Source organism: Heliangelus exortis, chromosome 3 (assembly GCF_036169615.1).
Source record: "Heliangelus exortis chromosome 3, bHelExo1.hap1, whole genome shotgun sequence".
NCBI lineage: Eukaryota > Metazoa > Chordata > Aves > Apodiformes > Trochilidae > Heliangelus > Heliangelus exortis.
Genome location: NC_092424.1, coordinates 12,901,199 through 12,922,224, shown reverse-complemented (window position 1 = coordinate 12,922,224; position 21,026 = coordinate 12,901,199). Strand labels below are relative to the sequence as shown.

Here is a 21,026-nt window from a genome sequence, read left to right as displayed (position 1 = left end):
TGAAACCCAACATCAAAATACTCTCTTCAGTATGCCTTTCAGGAGTTCAGGGTTTAGTAGAGATCCCTTACAGTAAGCATAAGCTTTCTACTGTGACTCCAAGTCAGAAACTGGTTTTGTTTGTCATTCATGGATGACAGCAAGCATTCATTCTTCTTGTTTCCAAATGAGGTTTTGTAGCTTTTTAATCAGGCAGATTGCCTAGGTTTGATTTCTGACTTAGGGCTTCACCTGTCATGGAAGAAAATCCCATTTGTTACTATCTATAGGATCTGCAGTGACACATTACTGGCAATTCAGTCTGGAGGGGAGGGCTCAGGGATTGCACACAGTCAAGTCCTAGGAAAAGAATCAGAGCCAGAGTCGAGGCACAGAAGAATCCTGCTCAAAGTGCAGAGGTTTCACACATTTATTAGAACAAAGAGTAAACAAAAATCTAAGTAAAAAATCTAAATGTTCTCAAGTGCTCATCCCAGACAGGAGAGTCACAGCATGAAGGGTAGATCTGAATTCTTCTCACCAGTGCCAAAGTAGACGTAGCCATACTGCTTGGTCATTGGGATGTGGTAGAATGTCAGTCCCAGCCACAGCAGGCTTCGTAGCACCACCACACTGTCTCCTCTCTCTAGGTGGACAGTCCAGGACCCTGTGTAAGACATATGCTATAGTGAGTCACTGCAAAGGAGAAAGAGGCAGCATTCTGCAGTAGGCTTTCCTTAAGCTAAGAGGATTATGGTGAGTTCTGCATAACCAGTTAACAGTGCACAAGGCTGCACTGGACTTCGTGATGCCTGAGAAGAAGGAAGTTAGGGAGACCAAAAAGCTTGATGCCCATTCTTCTTCTGTCAGCTCAGCATTTCGAGCTGCCCTCATTTCCAGATGTCTGCATCTAGCTTCAAACATAGCATGTTCCCACGGCTCTGATGGTAATTTCAGATGCATCACAAGAAGGGACCCCCAGCCTCCAGACTTGTATTCCTGATCCCTAAGAGAGGATACAGCTATTCTTGGCTTGTGAGTGGGCAGTATTTACTCTAACAAGCTCTGCCACCTACTACTAGGTCTAACTAACAGCTATAGAGAGCCAAGATTAGCTATATCAATCCTGCACAGGTATGAAATTTCTTCTTAAAATAAGCTTGTAGCATTAGTAGTGGGAAGAAGGTGGCACTTTTCCCAGGAGGACTGGTTTTCCTGCTGCAGTGACTGGAAAAGAGGGAGAAAGTGAAAAGCAGGGTGTTTCCTATCTTGGAGAAGTTTACAGAAATGGTTAATTCTCCTCCAGGCTTTCTTGGCTTCACCATTGAGGAGGATGTGCGTGGTAGGGGCAAAGGGATCAGTTTCCACATTAATTTTGCTTTGGCGCTGCAGAGGAGGTTGAGAGCCAGTGTGAAAATTCAGTTTCTCCTGGATGCAAGGAGCTCTGAGCGACCAAGTATTTATTTTGCATCTGACAGGACAGCCTGGGAACAAGGCTGGAGGGAAAGAGGGCTGGAGTATCAGCTTGGATTAAATGCCAGAGGGCAAGGAGCTGCCAGGAGAAAAAAGTACCAGCTTCAGCACCCAATCTGTAATGCCTGGAGGCTACAATACAGGGAGGAAGGTTCCTCCTGAATCTCCATCTAAAAGGAAAATCAGCAGATCCAGATACAAAAATATGCAGTTGGAGCTGTCAGGCTATTACTGGCCTAGAGTCAAGCAGTCAGCCTATCTGGACCCAAAGCCAAAACTTGCCAATTCCAGAGTAAGCAGAAAGCCCATAATGTGTTGGTCCAGTTAGACAGTATTCATCCTTGTAGATAATTTTAGGCTCATCAATTTATGCTATGACTCATGCTTACTCATGTCATGGTTAGACTGGGGAAGGGCTTCTGTGATTGCTGTCAGCTGCCAGTCCTCCCCCTCCCACTAACTTCTGACTCTTCGCCAATTTTAGTCACATCCAACAAAGGGCTGAAGGGCTTCAAGACCCCACGTTCCTACAAGTCATCACAGGACATGACCCAGGGGTTGACTGCAGCTCCTGAAGCTATTTGTTTGGTCTGCCAGGAGGTGCAAGGAGGCACAGGCTGTTTGTCTTGCTTGGCAGCCAGAAGCCAGGAGCAGGCTGGGCAGTTGGTGTTTGCCCCCTCTGGGCTTTTGCATACTTGCAGTACATGTGGTCTCTGCTGCACTTCATGGCAAACTACACTAGTTGAGGGCTTGGTAGGAGGCAGGTTGAGGGGCAACACCAAAAGGTAGCTGTAGAATCAGAAAGGAACACACCACAGTTCAAAGGCCTGTAAAAACAGGTGTCATGTTCTGCTGCTCACCTGTCTCTTTGTATTTCTGCACTTTTCAAAATTTTTTTTGGACACCACTGTTTCCCCTCTCTCCTTCAGTAGTAAGTTCCTTGGGTTTGTTATACCATAATGTGCACAACATCACGTCCTGTGTCATCTTTGTTACCTTTCAAAGTACCCTCTTCAGTTATGTGGAACTAAATGAAGAGTGAGAACAGCTGCCTCCCCGACTGTCACTGAAACTTCTGACAAACTGACTCTGGCTGCCTGGACAGAAGTACAAAAGAGACATTCACAGTCTTTAAAGACTCAGGAGATTTCTGCACTGGAAAGCTTACTTCTGACTCACTCAGCTCCATGTTTCCACTAAAGACTAACATCTGGAACTGCAGTAAATCAAAGCACTACTTAATATAGGGCAGGATCAGTACAGGTGTTTGCCATCTTTTCACCTTCCTTACACTGCGACGTTCTTTGCACAGGTCCTATTTAAAACATGAGCTAAGGTCATTCACAAGCAGCAGTTTCACCTACAAGCCAACCCCAGTCTGCCATGCAGTCTCTCCAGTGCCTAGACACTCATATGGACACAAACCAGATCAAATCTTTGTCATACTTGTAACACATATTTACAGTTCAGCCACTGGGATTACAAATTCTGACTGATTGACAGGGTCTCCAACAAAATCTGCATGTTCTTAAGAAACCTCACTATTTTGAAACTCATATGAAGAGGACTTCTCTACATACAGTGGCTGAAGCACTACAGCTATCTGCTGTCAAAGGACATCTTTAAAACAGTGCTTTAACTTTGCCTCCACAAGTTTTCAGCATTTACTAGTAGCAATAGCTAGAATATGCTTAGGAGTGTTGAGCAACAAACAGCAAGCAAATAGATTTGAAGGAGACTGTAAACTTTTGGAAGAGTTTATCTGACAAAAAGATAACAGAATGAGGATTTAGGACCAGTCCTCTGAGAAGCAAATCTATCAAAAATAGGACTGTGCCTTGCCTTGCTGGATGGTGGAAGCCTTTAGGAATTACTTACTTTGCTAATGCCTCTCAACATACTGGAAGCATCCAGCAGCCTGGGTACACGTGATAGCTTTTACATATATATATATATATATATGAATATATATATATCGATATATATATATTCATATATATATATTCAAAATATATATATTTTTTATATATATATATATATTCATGTGTACAGATGAACTTCTGCCCAAACATATTTACAAAGAACAAAAAGAAATGCTTGGAGCATGACAGGTGGGAAAGGTGAGAGGGAAAACAGGGATATTAGTGTTCTCAAAACCTACATCTGGATTCAGATTTCTTTTTGTAGGACAAATTCACAGAGAAGGTAGAGTAAATCAAGTTAAACTTGATTAAATACCCCATATCTGTGCTCTGGGGTAATACAGTAAATGGATCCATGGTCTCCTCAGAGCATGCGCCCAGTGTCACACAGACCAGTGTCTGTAAATTATTCATCAGCAGCTAACTCTGCTGATCAAAGGAACTTCCCATGCACCTTCAGTCCTGGCAGAAATGGACAGATGTAATTGAAGACAGCTCCATTCTCTTTTATGGTAGATCTCTGAAGGCTGTAATGTACATCTGTTTCATTTCCCTACCGTCTGTCCAAGCTGCAAACTCTAAAAGGGCTCAAATTTGTCGTTTCATAAATGTGAGGCCTTTGGATAACATTAGATTGTTATACTTTTCCAGCTTTGCTCTGATCTTTGACTCTGCATCTATTTCTATGCAAATATGGACAATAAACTTTTGCTGATGCTGCACATGTCTTCCTCTGAAATGAGAACCTGAACAAAACAAGCAGGTTACTTAAGGGCAATCCCAACTGGCTTGACACAACATAGGTTGAAGACAGGAAAAATTATAATAAACTGCCTGAAACTAATGTCATTTTCACTCAGATCATGTTTTCAGCCAGAATGATTATTAGTCATAGAGCTGCTCTTTCTTTCTGCACAGCCAAACAGCATCAGCACCACCTTCCACCTTTTACTAACCAAGTCAGTGGGGACATTTTTCTAACCCAGCTATCAAAGGTGATTTATTCAGTATACTTTTCCAGACTGGATTTTTTCAACACACAAAATACATTCAGAAACTGCATTTAATACACAATGCTAGTGTCTGACCTCTAAGACAACATCACATTAAAGTTCTGGAACCTATCTGCTTGTTTTGATCCTTTTATTTAGAGGAAGAAATTAGGGCCCATTATCTCGGTACTTATTTTTTCCATACCTCTCTATATTAGTAGCATTTGAGGAAATGGTCCAGAAAACAAAAATAACATTTAAACTCATGAGACATGGTGAAAGTTGTTCTCCTTAAGATCCAAGACAATTGTATTCCATCACAGGTTAAATATCACAATTTTCAAACAAGAAGATGCTTTCTCAGGCCCACCTTTCTTGTAGGAATTTAAAATGTTGTTGTCATAAATCACTCTAAAAGTACTTTAAATCAGTAGCTAATTAAGAGAATGAAATAATAGCTTAAAATGATGAGCCTTCTTTCCTCATTCTAGAGGAAACACCTTAGAAATGCATTTAATAATACCATATAAAAAGAGAACAGCAGAATTATGAAAAGTAAATGCTTTTATCTTTTTTTTTTAGCTTCCCTAATACAAATGGTTCTTGGAGTAAAATCATTGCATAGGTAGGTGGAAGTCTGTATTAATGTAAAAATAAAGAAGGAAGATGCTAGGTTGAAATCTTTTCTAACACTGACTTAGAAGTCCCTATGCTCATCATTGCCCCTGTGACAGACAATTTGTCTCTTACTGAAAGGCTGGAAAACTTAGAGCATCAGTCTGAAAGTTACACGAAGACTCTTAGATAAAAATTGTCAAGAAAAAAATTTAAATTATTGTTTTATTGGAGAGAATACAGCTAGATCTAGGAGATAGCAAGTAAAAGATGGTTTTCCTAGGGCTAAATACTCATTTTAACTTCAATCTACGTGCAGCTGTAGCCTGTAATGTCCCTATACCAGTCAGCAGAGTTGAATTCACTCATCATGCAAAGCTTGCTGAGGTGCAGGGAACTGGAGGTCATTGCTCTCACGCTAGAGATTTCTCACAGTAACACTGCTCTGGTGAGGTTTCCATTCCTTAGAATACTTTTTTTTTTTAAGAAGCGAGTTAATTCTTAAGCTGCACCCAGAAAACCTAAGGAAGCCAAGCACTGTCTGTGCTGAAACTATTGCCTGTTGCTGCTCCAGAAGGGAAGGGAGGGAGCTGCTGTGTGGGAGGAAAGAGCATGGGAAAAATATCCGCTGGATGAAGATCTGGAGCTTCCTATTCCCTCCTTGGATCAGGCTGCAGCCTCCACCCCTCCAAACACAGGCAGGAATTCTGAGCAGTTCCTTACATCTTTCCCAAACAAGAAAGTGCTTTGAAGATTCTGATGCTCACCCAGTGTTAAACCACTGCCTTTTTTATGGCCCTTCAACAGCTGCCAGGACACCAGGGCTGAATTTCAAAAGTCAACCTCCTTTCCCAGCTTCTTCCTTTCCAGTCTCCAATAGAAATCCCTGTCTCATCCCCCACGTCTGTCTCAGCTACAGGCTGAATCTTGAAATCCACAGAGGCAATCGGGTGCATGAGATGTTCACTTTTAAACAAAAGCCTTTTAAGAGGGGTGTTCACAGAAGAACTTTCCTGCCATAACTGGTCCACTTTTAGTATGACCTCCTATAACATCGCTGCTTAGGAGATGATTCAGCAACGCCTCGTTTCAGTGCAAGCTTGAGAAGAAACAGCTCTGAAAGCTCGACAGCCTGATACAGCAGCTCCAGGTCACAAAAGCTCACAGAGGGTCATAAAAGTGACATTATCAATTCCTCTTCAAAGGAGGAAATGTCTCAAGGGAAAAGCAACTACAACATGGTTGCACTTCCCATTAACACAATATCCTGCCTCAGGAACAGGTTATAACAGATCTTGCTACAGTCAGCCCTGAGTGAGAGTGAAGTACTGAGCTATATGACAAATATTAACGCTCAGAGAGGGGCAACAAAACTGCTTCCCTTTGTAAAAGCAGCCGCTGCTTGGCTGCATGACCCCAAGCGCTTAGGTCTGACAAAGCTACACTACACCCATGGGATTTGGCTTCCATTTCCCTCCAACAGAAAGTCCCACGTTCAGGAGAGCTTCCTAGTTCTAATTTGCCATCTGTAGGGAACAAAGACAGATTGCAAAGAAGAGCAGCTGTGAGGAGAGGTCACTGTGCTCTGGCTCTCAACAAATTTTGCCACACAGACATTTCACACACAGCCACAGGGACACATCCAAACACTATTCTGTGGGGCTCTAACTCCTCCATGCCACTTACTGGCTGCAAACTAAATCTCTTTTCACTTGCTTGACACACCACCTGCACCCCATATGTTAACACTGCTGTCAATATTTCCAATTCCCCTTATAACTATTTAATAATAATTAAATAAAAACACAGACTGGTTGCAGGTTTAGTACTATTTTTAAAAGCCACCAGAGCCAGGAAAACACAGCTTACAGTCAGTCAGATGCTGCCAGGAGTCTCTAGCATGGTCCTAATGCCTGCCACATTTTTTACACACAAATACAACCATGCCCAAACCTCAAAGTAAAATGATCTTACTTCAGAGGCTTTTTCTCTCCATTATCCTCTCCCACTGGGGATGCCTCTTGCAGAAGTAATGATTAAGACAGGCCTGGGCTTTTGGTTTACACACAGAGTACCTGTTTCCTGCTGAAAAGGAAGAGACTCAGGGACTGCAATGCTGTCCCAGATGAACAGTATTCGGGTGCCTGTGAGTACAGGGTGAAATTCAGACCATACTTAGCAGACATCTGACAACAGAGCTGATTAATCCAGTTGAAGCGGCCTCCACCCTCAAACCCTTTTTCTCCCCCTCATCATCTCCATCATAGAGACCACAGGAGTGTTTATTTATTGCTCAGTGAACCAGGTCAGGGAAACAATCTGGCTGAAAAATAGTATAACTGAAAATAAAGTTATTTTTCCAGCTGGAATCTAGCTGCACAGCAATGCCAACAAAAAATAAGGGACAATACACATACATAAATGAGGAAGAGAGGATGGGAAGGATTGAAAAAGCTAGAACAAAGTTAATATATGTCAAATTAAAGCCTCCCTTATACTCAGTTTTCCCTTTAGTCCTAAATTCATCTGATAATTAGAATAAAGCTCAAATCCTTTTTACCTTCTTTGCTGTTGTTAAGAAAAAGATGCAGACTTTGCAGAGAACAAAGATTTGGAATGGGTCTGTGCAATAGAGGAAAAAACAATAAAATATGCAATTAAAACTTAAAAGGAGTAGGAAAAACTGATTAAAATCTCTGCTATTTGGATTCTGACAAGCACAATACAGATCATTGTATCTTGGATCTTCTGTAGTAAATTTAGAAATCTCTTCGAGTGGCAAAGAACCTTCCTTCCGAAGCACAGGTTTGCGCTGGATCCCGTCACACTCCATATTTCTTGTTCAGCTGGTCGCTGTGGAAACGTTTTTGGAGCGTGCCAGGAGTCACGTAGCATCTACCTGGGGAGCCCCTGCATTAATCCGTCACCTTCGTGGGCTTCGTGAGCCCATTGGTTGGTAGGAAGAAAAAAGAAGGAGTCTCTCGCCCCTCCCTGCTCTGAATGAAAGACGCTTCCTCTAAATCTTGCTACAGGATTTCAGGCTCAATTCAGCTTCTTTGGGGCTTTTGTCACCAAACAAATGTGATGTCTTTGAAAGAAAGATTAACAGTTTGATGAAAGGATGCAATGGACAGCTTTGTTCTAGCCTGCTTCCCCCTAGAGCTTTCGGTCACTGTCACTTTCTTACCCACGGGAGAATATCTGTCTGACTCTCAGAGGAGATTATGGCCACCTTGTAAGATTTTGCCTCTCCTGGTAACAAAGCACTGTCCACTTTGAGGAGGTGATAATGATGAACAGGGGCTGGATTAGGGGCAAAGAACCTCACATTGATCTCTGGATTCTAAGAGAACACAAAGCAGCCAATGCTGGAATTCAAAACCCACCAAATGCTTAGAGCACATCCAATTCACTCTCCTGCAGGAGAGGCAAGGCTACAAGCCCTGTCAGTCCCCCAGTTGCACTTCTTACCTCATCATCAAATTAGCAGGACTAGTTAAAAGGGCTTAGGATGAGGAACAGATGGCACATATTATAAACTGTTGATGTTTTCACACTAAACAAGAAATGAATTCTGGCCTAAATTACCTGAAGAGTTTAACAGCTTCTGAGAAGACTGTCACACAGCACAACTCAATTATGTTGATATTCCAGATAATGCTGAATAGGGCTAAGGAGCCTCCAACTAATGGGATAACCTAGCTAACTGCACTGCACAACTGCTATACAAATATACCCACAGATATCCCTTGTCCTTTTCCCTCTACACACAGACAACACACCCCTTCAGCATGCAGAATTCCAATTCATATGCTATTTATGCACAGTAAACCAACATCTGTTGACTTACTCCCTACAAAAGTGCTACGGCCAGAAGGGCATCCATCAAACAGCAAAGCAAAGCTATATGCAGGGCTGGCACCAATGCCAACTGCTGCATGGGCAGGAGCTGCCCCTTCAGAAATAGATCACTCCTAGCAAAAGCTGACCTTGTTCTGACTTCAGTGACACACAGACTGCACTAGGCTTTCCCCTGCACTAGGCTTTCCCCTGCAAGTAATTTTTCATCATTCCCTAGAGAAAGGATTAGGCCAAGGCTGGATGATGTGGTGGTAAAACTACAGCTTCTGGTTCTAAGAGGCTTTACCAGCATTTCCCATCAGTTCAGCAAGAAGTTCATCTCCTTTTCATGTCCAATGAACCAGGAGCTGAAATGGAAACAGGGGGTAGGCAATGATTTCTTTTACTGTGGAGGAAGAAATTTTAAATACAGTGCCTGGAAAGTTGCTATGAAAGCTGCTTCTGTCCTCATTCTTTAACTGCAGCAGTCAGGATGGCAAAAGACTCCACCACAGCTCTCTTTTGGTGGGCAGTCCTGCTCAAGTATAAACCCATCCAAGACTTCTGACTAACAAGACCCCTGAAGCAATAGAGACCTGGAACCCAAAAGCAGGGAATGCACTGTTTTATTACTCAGAGACACAAAGCCCAAGGAAAACAGGCTCCTATCTAGAAATCGAGGCGGGCCATGGACAGCCAGTCAACAGCTATAATATCAGCTGGCTCTGGAGTTCTCCTGCTGTACTGCCACGTGAGAGGTTCCAGTTTGATCTTGAACTCAAGCTGGCAGCACCCCAGCTGTAGGAGGGACAACATCTCGTATTGCTCCCAGGCAACTCTCCTGGGTCACTGCAGGAGTGGTCTTAACAGCCCCTAAAGGCTCTGCACTCCACACTTCAACAGCAAAAATGAGGTGTCTCTGCTTTTGAAGGATGTAGCAGACTTGCTTCTGTATTTCTCTATGTCCATTAACATGTTGGTGGCTGCTCAGGATGTTGAGAAAGCTACTGAAAAGTCCGGTTGCCATTCCATTTATTGCCTAATCTTGAAAGGGCCAGTTTCTTCTCCATACCTACAGGAGGTCAGTATACCACACACAGTCTGGGAGCTCAGGCCTTACCTTCTCCTCAATCTGATGCTCTTGATGCTTTTCTTTCTTATTTTACTTTTCTGTGGTTTCCCTTTCTGTGCTCAGAACTGACAATGCTGGCGCCATAGTGCGCCCTGCTGGAAGGCAGCAGCTACGGCCATCCCAGAATAATTTTTAGGGCTGGTTGACTTCGGTTTTAACAAAGAAATTAATGCTTTAATTAATAACCCACTGAGACAGCTATTCAGTTCGATTCGCACATCTGAAAGCCGACTGTTCTGATGCATACCAATCTGGTTTACTCTTTCTCTACAAAAAAAGTGTTACAAAGCTTGTTTGTCAAAACCACTTGCATAAACCTCAGGTAACTCCATGGGATACTGTAGCTGAGTTTCACCCATTCACCAAGCCTAAGGATCCCCTCTCCTAACCACGAACGAGGATAGCTGTGAGCCACACTAGGTATTTCGGGCTACATTTCAGCTACCTCTTTTTTTTATCCTTGCTAAGTCGAAGCACTTCCCTCTCATTCATTATGGGTCTTTTAGTTTGGATTTCAGTGAGACAGCTTGAAAAGCCTTGTCCCCGTGTGGCTCTTGGCAGGCTAAGAAGTAAAGTGCTCTCGCTCTCAGCTTTCACAGAGCTGGGGAGGTGCTGCTTATTGTTAAGCAATGAAAGGGGAGGGCTCAGGTCACATCTGTGAAATGTTAGCGGAGAAGGGAGGCTGGGTGAAAGTAGGTGGCCAGCACAGCATAGCACTTTGCTGGATTTTGCAAGGCCGCTGGGGAGATAGGCAGCCATTTGTCTTAAGGCCCTGATAACCACCAACTTGCTCTCTGCTGGCTAACTGGGGCTGTAAATACCTCTGCAGACACAGGCTCTTCAAATGGCTGGAGGCTGATAGGGGAGTAATCGTTTGGATGGGGGAGAGGTCGAAAGGGAGTTAATTAGCTGTACTAATGCATGGAGATAAAGCAGGTTTGTGTCTCCTGCCTTCCTCCTTCCAGCACCTGGTGGGCTTTTGGAGCAGCCAAGATGGGGCTACCAAAATGTCCCTTGGGAGTGGCCAAAGGAAAATATCTCCCACTTAGAAATGCAACCTCTCCATTTTCAAGGGCCCATTAAGCACCAGGGTTTGCTAAACCGATAAAGAGCATGCTAATGAAGCTCAGAGGACAGGAGGTTAGTGTTCTAACCAAGGCTACTGTTCAGCAAGTTTACAGAAAGGCTAGTGTCCAAAGCATTCAGCCAGGGAAACAGCCATTAATCCTTTTGTCTGTAATGCTGTATAAGGAATGCTACAAAACCACTGCATATTTGGGTGAAGAAAGAGAGCTACAAGCTTGAGTGACTGTCATCTCTTCCACAGACAAAATGATAAGAGAACTGGAAATTATCTTCTGCCCGGGCACTTCTCCCCTCCTGCTAACTGAATCTTGAAACACCAAGTGGACAAGACTCACCATGATCCACCATATACCTATTTAGAATGATGCTATAAAATCTCTCCCAGCATTACAGAGTCAGCAACTCTTTCTGAGGGGTCTTGGTTCACCCTCCACAATGGAAAGTGGTAAATCAGGCATCTCCTCAGTAATAATCATGTTCAAGAAGCAAAGCCAGTTGTACTGCAAGTCGTGCTTGGAGTCACTGTCTCATGAACCCACTTTTGTGTTATTGTCCCTGACAATGAAGAAGCCTGGGCTAAATATCACCCTCCACAGCAGTCATCAAGCTTGCAGCCACGAGTACCAGGAAATCATCTGTTCTGGACCTCCTGCATACCACTAAACTGAACTTGGTTAACTCAAGTCTGAGTGATTGCAGTTTATGTTTGCATTTGGCTAAAACACAATTCCCAGGAAGACATCCAGCATCATGCTAAGATAGAAGAGACACACTTGCTAGCTGGTAATAATTTCACTGTTAAAAACTGGGTCTTTTTTCTTAGTGTTTCTGGCTATAACTTTTAGCTGCTGGATCCTACCTTTCTTTGCTATACTGAATAGATCTTCACTACCCAATACTTAAACTCCACAGAGTATTTACACAGTGTAATACAGTCATTCTCATGTTTTTTCTGTAAGATAAACAGTTTGAACTGTTTATGTCTCTCACCAGCCACTGAATCATTTTGTGGCTTTTTTCTGCAACTCTCCAGTTTTGCAATGTGCAGTAATCCAGTTCTGATACCACTAACAGTACATGCAAAAGTAAAGTCCTGTCCCTATTTGCTACACCCTTGCTTGTACATCTACAAATGATCAAATTAGCCCTTTAAGTCTCAGATCAGACTGGAAGCTGATGCCCAGTGGGTTGCACCTGGATTTCCTTTAAGAGCCACAGATTACAGAATACAAGTCCATTTTACAGTTCCTTCTCTTAGATATGAAGGTAGCTACACCAAAATGTAATCCATTTAAGTAAACTGAGTTTGCCAGATCTCTGTAGCTATCTTTCCCTCATCATTATTTGTCTCTCCACCAAACACTTTCTTCTATATCACTTCTAAATAAGTTGAATAATATAAATTATGCTATTGTTCCCAGCTAAAGCCCCTTCTGACCCCTTCCAGAAATACACCACTCAGTGTTTTCTGAATCTCAGTTACTAATCAAGATCAGTTTAGGGGAATACCTCTGCAATGGTGGGATTCACTATAGGTTAGCACCATAAGTATGCCACAAGACTCGTAATTATTTCAGGAGTAACATCTGGCTTTGCCATTTCCACTAGCTGATGAGCAGAAAAGGTTGCCCAACTACTCTCCCTTAGGAAATAATCTGAAAACTGTCTGAAACAGTATTTTATTGTCTTCATTTGCTGTGACACCATATACTTTCAAAAAACAAACCAGGAAAAAAATTAAGCATATCTGCTCTTTCACATTCTTATTAGCCTTTTTTACCATCACCATTTAGTGACAGTTTCCAGTACCACCAGTACCATTACTGTGCTTTCATTTCCTCTCAATATATTTTTTTAAAATCCTCTTTACAGTTGTCATGGATTACTCCAAGTTATCCTGGCTTCCTTTGTAATTTTCTACTCATTGACAACTCCAATTTGTATCAATCATTAACTGCTAACAACTTTCTGCATTTCCTTTTATATTGCCTTTTTTTTTTTTACATTATAATTTCTACTCTCACTCCACCAGTGCACTGCAGCAATCTTTCAGCCAAAAGCAGCTATTTCTGGACTGGGAATCTTGGCTTCTGAAAAAACTCTTCTCAAAGAAATCCTGCTTCCACTCATACCTTTTCCTATCTACATTTTTCTTTCCCTTTGCCTCTCACATACCTCCCCTCCTGCATCAGTTTTTAACAGGGCCCTGTTGGTGTCTGTCCCTTATCTCCATATCAAAGTGATTTGAGTCAGTAATCTGCCAAAACCTTCAGAGTCAAGTTATGGCTTTTCTGAACTGTAGTCTGAAAGCACCAAAAAGCTGAATTCTCCATCTATTTTACTTCCTCCCAAGCTTTTCATTCTATACAAGTACCTTAGGCTTTCTCCCATTCCCTTAATTTATCATTGCAGAACATAGCGTTGCCTGATCTGATTCCTTAATTACAGTAAAATCATCCTTCCCCCTCCATTTATTTTCAATCATCATGCCAATTCCTGAAAAGTAACTTTATTTCATATCAACACAAAACTAGATCATCAAGTGAAAATGCTGTAGGCACGCTAGGAATTACTGCTATTTGCTTTGCCATTCCATTATCAACAAGCACATGTAAAACTACCACAACTCCAGTTGCTGGAATGTTATGGCCCACAGTGCTGAACTCCATGCAGCAGAAAGGACCAGGCTGGCAATCTGCCAGCAGCTGAAAGGCTACATCTAATTGTGCATAAAGTTGAGCAGATTGTCTGCTTAAACTAGAGCAAACAAGCTTATCTTTAACGCAGACATATGGCCAGCAAAACCTACAGATCCCAGCATGCAACATTCTGGCCAGCTGGCCATTTGGATCAAAATGAAGCATTACATGATCTGATACTGTGGTGACAGAAGATTAGTGTCACAACCCCTTTATGTTCAAAAATCATGAGTCAGGCCACTCAAATTCATGAGTATGGCTCAGAGAGATGAGATTTTAAAGGGGATAAACCAACTGAATTTGTTTTTGAGACAGGGTTCACATTCTCACACTTTTCTCTACAATCATTATAAAAATGTATTTTTTACTAAAAGCTAAGTCACCCAGTCACTTGCTTCTGAGACACCAGGAAAAAAACAAAACAAAACAAAACAAACAAAACCATAAAAAAAAGATTTTAAAAAAAACAAACCAAAAAGCACCAAACCTTCAGAATCACAGTATGGTTAGGGGAGGAACAGGAACATATTCTCAGTCTTAAAACACACAGATAACCTGGCAGATAGACAAACAGATCTGGAACCTGCAATCACCACAGACATCACTGGTAAAGATAAGGGTGGCAGACAGTCTTATTACAAAACTCCAGGTTTTCCAACCTTGCACTAAACTCTCTGCTTTTAGCATTGTTTCCTGTATTCAACCCTGGTTTAACTTCCTTTCTTCCCACCTCTCAGCTGTCATATAAAATTTTCTCTCTGCCTCCAACTTTCCATTCTGTAAGACACCTCTGCGCTCCTGCAGTGACACACCATACATTTTATGACAGTCACCTCCTTGACAGCCGTCACAGATGCTCAGTCTCCAAATTAATAAAGAAAACTATTGCATCAGAGTTGTTACTTTTAGTTGGTTTAAAATCACTCCTTAATCTCTCAGTCTTGTTCTTTAGATCTTTTCAGATGCTTGGGGAATTTTAGCCAGTGCAGGCTGGGAACAGCACTCAGACACCACTCACCCTGGGTCCACTTTTTGTGTATTTGTTGAGGGCAGAGAGAATTCTGTCTTGAGTCACAATTTTAGATGCAACAGATTTGGAAATCCCTACTTCTGGTCTGATGATCACTCTTGAAGAGAGCATCTAGACAGGAAAGGAAAGGCAAGAAAAGCTTCAGGATTTGATATTTGATTCTTTTTGTGGGTTTTGTTTTGTTTTGTTTTGAGGGGATATGCCAGAGCTATGACCAAAATGTCAGGAAACAGAAAAAGCACTGCCTACGCTGCTTCAGGACCAACACACTGGCAGAGTTAAAGGAAGGTAATCTAAGAACCAGGGTTTGAATGCCCTGCAACCAGAAGTGAGTGAATTTGGCAGAGTCCTGCTGATAAAATCAGCAGAAAGCCTGTGTCTGCCCCCTGCTCTTTCCTTCCTCCCCACATTTTCACAAGCAACCAGTACTTTAGGCAATCTGAATGCTTGTTAAAAGGGGGTCTTTAATGATCTTTCTTTAATGTCAAAGCTCCTATCTGCATGTGATAGAGTGCAATTAGACAGACTACATGTCCTGCTGATCTTGTAGTCAGTTCCTGTCTTATTTCCTTTGCCTGACAAGCTCATTCGATCAATCCCCAGGTTCAGTCCAAAAAAAACAGAACAATACAGCCAGAGCTGCACAGGCACCATGATGAATCTTCTCCTAGTCCATTAAGAAGCAGTCAGCTGCACTTGAGCTCAGGTAGTCTTTGAGAGGTAACCCTTTTTTGAGGAGACTAAGATCAGCACTAACAGCAACCACCTCACGGGAAGGGGGCAAAGGTTCCCACTTATGCAGCCATAGGGAGACAAATATGGCAGTGGCAGAGCTGAGCCCCACATTCTATCTGCCACTGGGTAAAATACAGCTACAAGTCAAATTTGAGTCAAAGACTTCCACAAAACTGCCGTGTTCATGTCTAACATACAGCATGACCTGCCAGTTGCTTCATCCCTTGAACTAGATGAGAAACTCTGCATTTGAAGGTGCCATTCTCCATCACAGCTGAAGGTGGCTAAAACCAGCTCTGTGGTGCAAACTAGTCTTCAGGCTCTTAGCCCTTTGAGCCCCTTGGAGCCTGTTTTCTAGTGAAAACATAGAAAGCATGGCAGACTGCTGCAGTGATTCTGTTATTTCAAGTTTCACAAAAATAAAGTCTCCCTACCACAAACCCTAGGAAAAAAGAGGAAAAAAAAACCCATGCAAACAGTAGCAACACCTGAATCACCACAAGATTCTGCAGCTAAAATTTTCTGACGAGGTATATAGAATCTAACCCCCCTTGCAATTTTTGAGTCAAAAGGGCCATATCAAAGAGCCAGAGTATGTAAAAATGTGCAGTCTCTCCAGACTACACTTCTGGAAAATGACTGTATCAAGGACGCTCTCAGTAAGTGGAATAATGGTTTAGATTTTATCACTGCTTATGCTCTGAACAGTCAAAAATGTTCAGAATTCAGGCAGGAGCTCACTAGGTTCATTCTCAGTTTATTTTTGCCAAAGGAAAGATTAAGAGATAAAAATACACACACACACATATATATGTAATATATAAAACAATATCTGAAAACCTATTTGCAGCACTGCAATCTACTTTCCAGCCAATTCCATCTGGCACAGGATGTGTACTATTCTATCCTGCTACTCCAGAATAGGAATAAAATAGCAAACCTAAGTTTTGGTTGTGTCCCAAGAATCTTCCTAGACAGCAGGATGCTTGGGCCAATCCAAAAAAATGCAGCAAATCAGCAAAAAGCTGTTAGAAAAAAATAACAAGTAATTCCTGTCTCCTTAGAGACATTTCCTGCCAGAGGAACCCCTGGAAGAGGCTTTACATTTAACTCTTGTCCAGCAGAACTGCAGAGATGTGAACTGAAGATACATCCCAGTATGTACATTGCTTTCTCCTTCCACGGTGTGTAACACTGCTAGAGCACAGACTGTTCCACACTACAGCACTTCTAACACACTTTATCAAAGGAAAGTTTGAGTTCAGCCTCACAGAGATACCAGCTTAGTGTTAATGAGAGCCCATTTAGATAAAGAGCAGCAATACTGGGTGAGACAAGAGGTGTGAAATACTTCAAACCACATAAATTCCCTCTATCACTGGTGGAGTTATCTCTCCTGGTATAGACATTGTCACAGGCTTTACAGAAATCAGGAAGGAATATGGCACTCCTAACTGCTGGTATGGTCAGAAAACCTATAGTGAGGATGTGACAGCCCTGGTACATTTACATCTTACCACTGTAAGCATTTATAATATCTTTTCAAAAGGAATTAAGTACAATATTTAGAAAGGATAAATTGTTTTTACAGGTTCACAAGACCTTCTCCCAAGCATACTGACTCCACAGTAACCCCCAGCTTGTCACCCTGGCATTTCCCAGACTCCCTTTCCTCTCATTGCAGCTCTTTGCATCTGACCCTGCTACCTTTACCTTGTGGGATATCATGCTCCAGCGAGTCTAGAAAGTCAGTGGATGGGTCCAAGTCAGCCTTTTCCAGCAGGGTTTTATTCTTCAGGTTAACAGGTTCAGTAAAATGGAAATAGGAACTTAGCTTTTTCGCTTCTGTCAAAGAAAGACCTGCAAGCAACCATCAGTACCATTAATATAGTCAGCTGGGCTAACGTACATTATACCATCAAATGTCATATTGTTTCTCTAATGCCCACAGCACAGGACAAAATTACAATCTTTCTCCAATGGACTCCACAGAAGAATAAAGACTTGCCAGAAATGGGTGGCAGTACTCCCTGATGCTGTGCAGTGCAAACCATGCCAACTGCAGTCCCAGGTAAGCGAAGGGCACTGAGTCCAGACCAACTCTCTGTGCATCTGGTTGCATCCTATATCTAGGGATTCACTGCAGCTATAATTACTAAACATTGACATAAACTACATAACGACCAATGAAACAAGGGGTTTAATGACTCAGAGCCATTACTGACTTTCCTCCCACCTTTCAGAGCTGAATCATGCACCTGAATATCAGTGGCATTGCATTCTCTCCTCTCTGTTCATATTACCCAAAGAAAAAAATAAACCTGAAATCAAAACATCAGCTAGAGAAAAAAAATCATCTTTGCAGCCTTTATGATCAATGTACAGTTGATACTGATAAAGACAATTTACCTTCAAAGTTTCTGTTTTCACACACAGACCCAAGAGGAGTCTTCATCAGTGCCCCCCGGGGGATGATACCAACTGCTCTGTCTATCTGATCAATTGTAGCTACTAGACGGGCCTCCTCCTTCATTATGGGCTTTAAAGAAAAATAGGCAAATTTTAAAGGCAGGGCTTTCCTTATTGTAATTTCTGAAAATAAACTCAAAGTGACAGTAAAAACCACAATGGACTCATGAGTTTGGAGCCAGGTGACACTAAGATGACCACAAATAGCATATTATTCTCATAAGAACGTGGCTAGGAGTAAGACAGTCTAGACTCACCAGAGAATTAACTGTCCTTCCCTTCATCTATCCATTCCTCCCTCTCAATTAAGCTATTAATGACGTGTCTATTCAGTTCTAAAGTATGGTACCTGAAGTTCCATTGTAAAGCTTCAGACACAGCAGTGAAGATCTGCACTTACTGTGCATAATAAACATACAGGAGAAAGGATATTCCTGAACTGTGTCTAATTCCAGGAGTAAAAATCACTGAAGTTGGAGGTCAGTCAGAGCCATTGCTACACAATGACAGCAACGAGGGAATTGTGTGTATTCTGCCCAAGAACTGCCTCAGCCTGCTTACTGCAAGCCAGGGGGAGCCACCACCTGTCCAGTGTGAGGGGTACAACTATAGTGAAGAGAGTTCGAGTGTTTTGATTTATTTACCTCCTTAGCAACTTCAGCCACTCCTTCAGCATCTTCTGCATCTGCCTCAGGGTTCTCATACTCAAAAGAAGGATCCCCCTGGAAACGGCCCGTCAGCTGCTCAGCCTGAGCAACCATCTCCTTGGTCGCTGGTGGTAGGAGGTTCCACTCCACACAGTTCAAGCTGCCAGCGACAAGCACAACACAGCCCCGAGCCCGTTGAAGAACCGGGTCCCCATGCAGCCTTGTACAGCCCCTCAGGGCACAGTGAGACTCCCTCCAGGAGACCTGGGCAGCCCCCCTCGTCTCCCCAGCTCCCAAACCATCCTCCCAAAGCCGTTTAGGCCTCCCCCGCCCCACCTCCCCAGGGAGTCACCCCTCCCCTGCACGGAGCTGAACCCCACACCTGTAGAGGCGGCTGCGGGGGGCGGCGAGGTTGGGGCCCAGCCCCTCGGCGATGTAGTAGGCGCCGCGCACGCCCTGAATGCAGCCCCAGAACCAGACCCGCTGGAAGCGGTAGTCGCGCTGCAGGAGCACCAGCGAGGTCCCCAGCGCCGCCCGCTTCTCCGGGCTCAGCCCCACGCCGCCGCCGGACACCAGATCCAGGCCGGCGGGGACCGACACCGACTCCATAGCCGCTCCGCGTCGCCGTTGCCAGGCAACGCTCCTGCTGGGGTCAAAGGTGACGGCGCGGTTCCGCTGCAGGGGGACGGCGTAAAACGTCAATCAAAGTCAGCGCCCTTGCAACCGCGGGGAGGGGCGGGGGAGGAGCCCGCCTCTCGCTGCCATGGAAACGGCGCCGGTGGGCAGTGGCGGCACCTCCGTGCCAGGACCCTCCCCGCCAGGACCCTGCCCGCCAGGACCCTCCCCGCCAGCCCGATCCGCGCTGGGCCACCGGGCGGGACCCCAGCCCGGGCTAAGCCGAGGGGAAGCAGTGAGGGTGTTGCCTTAGCACCTCAGTGTATGAAGAGACGCGGGGCGACGACAGTTCCCGTGCGGCTCGACCCCCGCCTGGGCCTGGGCCTGGGCCTGGGCCTGGCCTTCCCCTCGCGGGGAGCGGAGGGAAGCAGGGCAGTCAGGGCAGGGGGACTCTGCGCCGTCTGTGGGTGAGCCGGAGGCTTCCTCTAGGCAAGGAAGGAGAAAGCAGGTGTTCCTCGATTTCAAGAGGCATAAATCCGAAGATAAATCCAAAAAACGGGAGGGCATATGATGGTATTGCACCTTAGCTGAGGTATCACAAAGGGCTCTATTTTCTTCATTTTTTTCAATGAACAGCAGCAAAGAAAAATGATCTGAATTTCACTACTTACAATGTAATTTTTACACATCTTACTTAGCTTGTGCGCTATAAATAAATAGATTATTTATAAATTTTCAGCATTTGGATCACTCTTTGGGTGCTCATTTTGCTGAATCATGTACAGGCAGACAGATACCCATAAAATTGCTCCTGGCATATAAAATCTCGCAGTCTGGCTTAATACAAAATGCCATAAATAAGTAATGAGACTGTGCAGCTGCTTAGACAAATTTAATTTCTGTTTGACGTCTTCAGGAAGTTTAAGCTTTTATATGTGTGCATTATATAAATAAATATATGTGCACTTATGTTTAAATCCATTGGCACGTCATAAATTCTTGGATTTCTTTTTCATCCATTTCCTGTTAACTTCTAAAGAAAACACTGATCCTGGGACCGCTGCCTGCAACAGTCATCACCTGCTTCTGTCAAGAGAGATGTTTAGCAAGTGGTACAGCACACAATCTGACCCATTAGCTTTAGTTATGCTGCACAAAAAGCAGTTTAGATTCCTGAAGCTTAAACACCTCTCTTTGTCGTGAATCAGGCAGAACACGCAGCAGTGACTGCAAACATTTTGTCCACGCTGTCACCTACCACTGTGCCATAGTCTGGCTCTACGGGAAATAGGAATTTCCAAGCTTTGGAAGCTCACTTAATCACTGATTTCTCTGGAACCCCGTGTTAATGTTTTATGTTACAGCTATTATCTGGCCAGTAAACAGTAGAACCACAAGCCAAACTCGTTCCACACGAGTCAGAGAGGCAATCTGAGACCATAATGAATTTCTGACACTGTCAGCCACAGCTGGATTCAAACCAGATGCTAGCATCTGAGAGTCTCCTTACCCTGCTAGGAATCTCCTAAGCCACCCAGCCTCCAGTCTTTGCCTGTCTTGACTGAAAATTATCAAGAAGGAAATCTATAGCTTAAGGAAATTCTTCCTGATTCAGTAAAGTCTGGTGGGTAACTGTACTCTGCCTTGCTTTGTCTTGACCCCAATTACTAAACACCGATAAGGATCGAGAAGTAAGTGGTTGCATTATTTAACAAATGAAAGGTCAAAAGCGCTGCTATTCAGCAAGGTCAAAGGTTACCATCACTGTTATTAACCAGTTTGAAAGCAGTTT

General features: G+C 43.4%; 1 protein-coding gene across 2 annotated transcripts; it reads right to left on the bottom strand.

The window, feature by feature from the left end:
• Positions 1 to 397: 397 nt before the first annotated feature.
• RSPH9 (radial spoke head component 9) lies at positions 398 to 19,287 on the bottom strand. Of its 2 annotated transcripts, none has more exons than XM_071739273.1 (5): positions 19,002 to 19,283; positions 18,617 to 18,779; positions 17,913 to 18,042; positions 17,217 to 17,363; positions 398 to 646 (listed from the first exon to the last, which is right to left on the bottom strand). In XM_071739273.1, the coding sequence occupies exons 1-5, from the start codon at positions 19,226 to 19,228 to the stop codon at positions 486 to 488; spliced, it is 828 nt and encodes a 275-aa protein (XP_071595374.1). In that variant the 5' UTR covers positions 19,229 to 19,283; the 3' UTR covers positions 398 to 485. The 2 variants fall into 2 exon arrangements, with proteins under 2 accessions (XP_071595374.1, XP_071595376.1); XM_071739275.1 differs by lacking the exon at positions 398 to 646 and adding an exon at positions 14,760 to 14,879 and having other exon boundaries at positions 19,002 to 19,287.
• Positions 19,288 to 21,026: the final 1,739 nt, after the last annotated feature.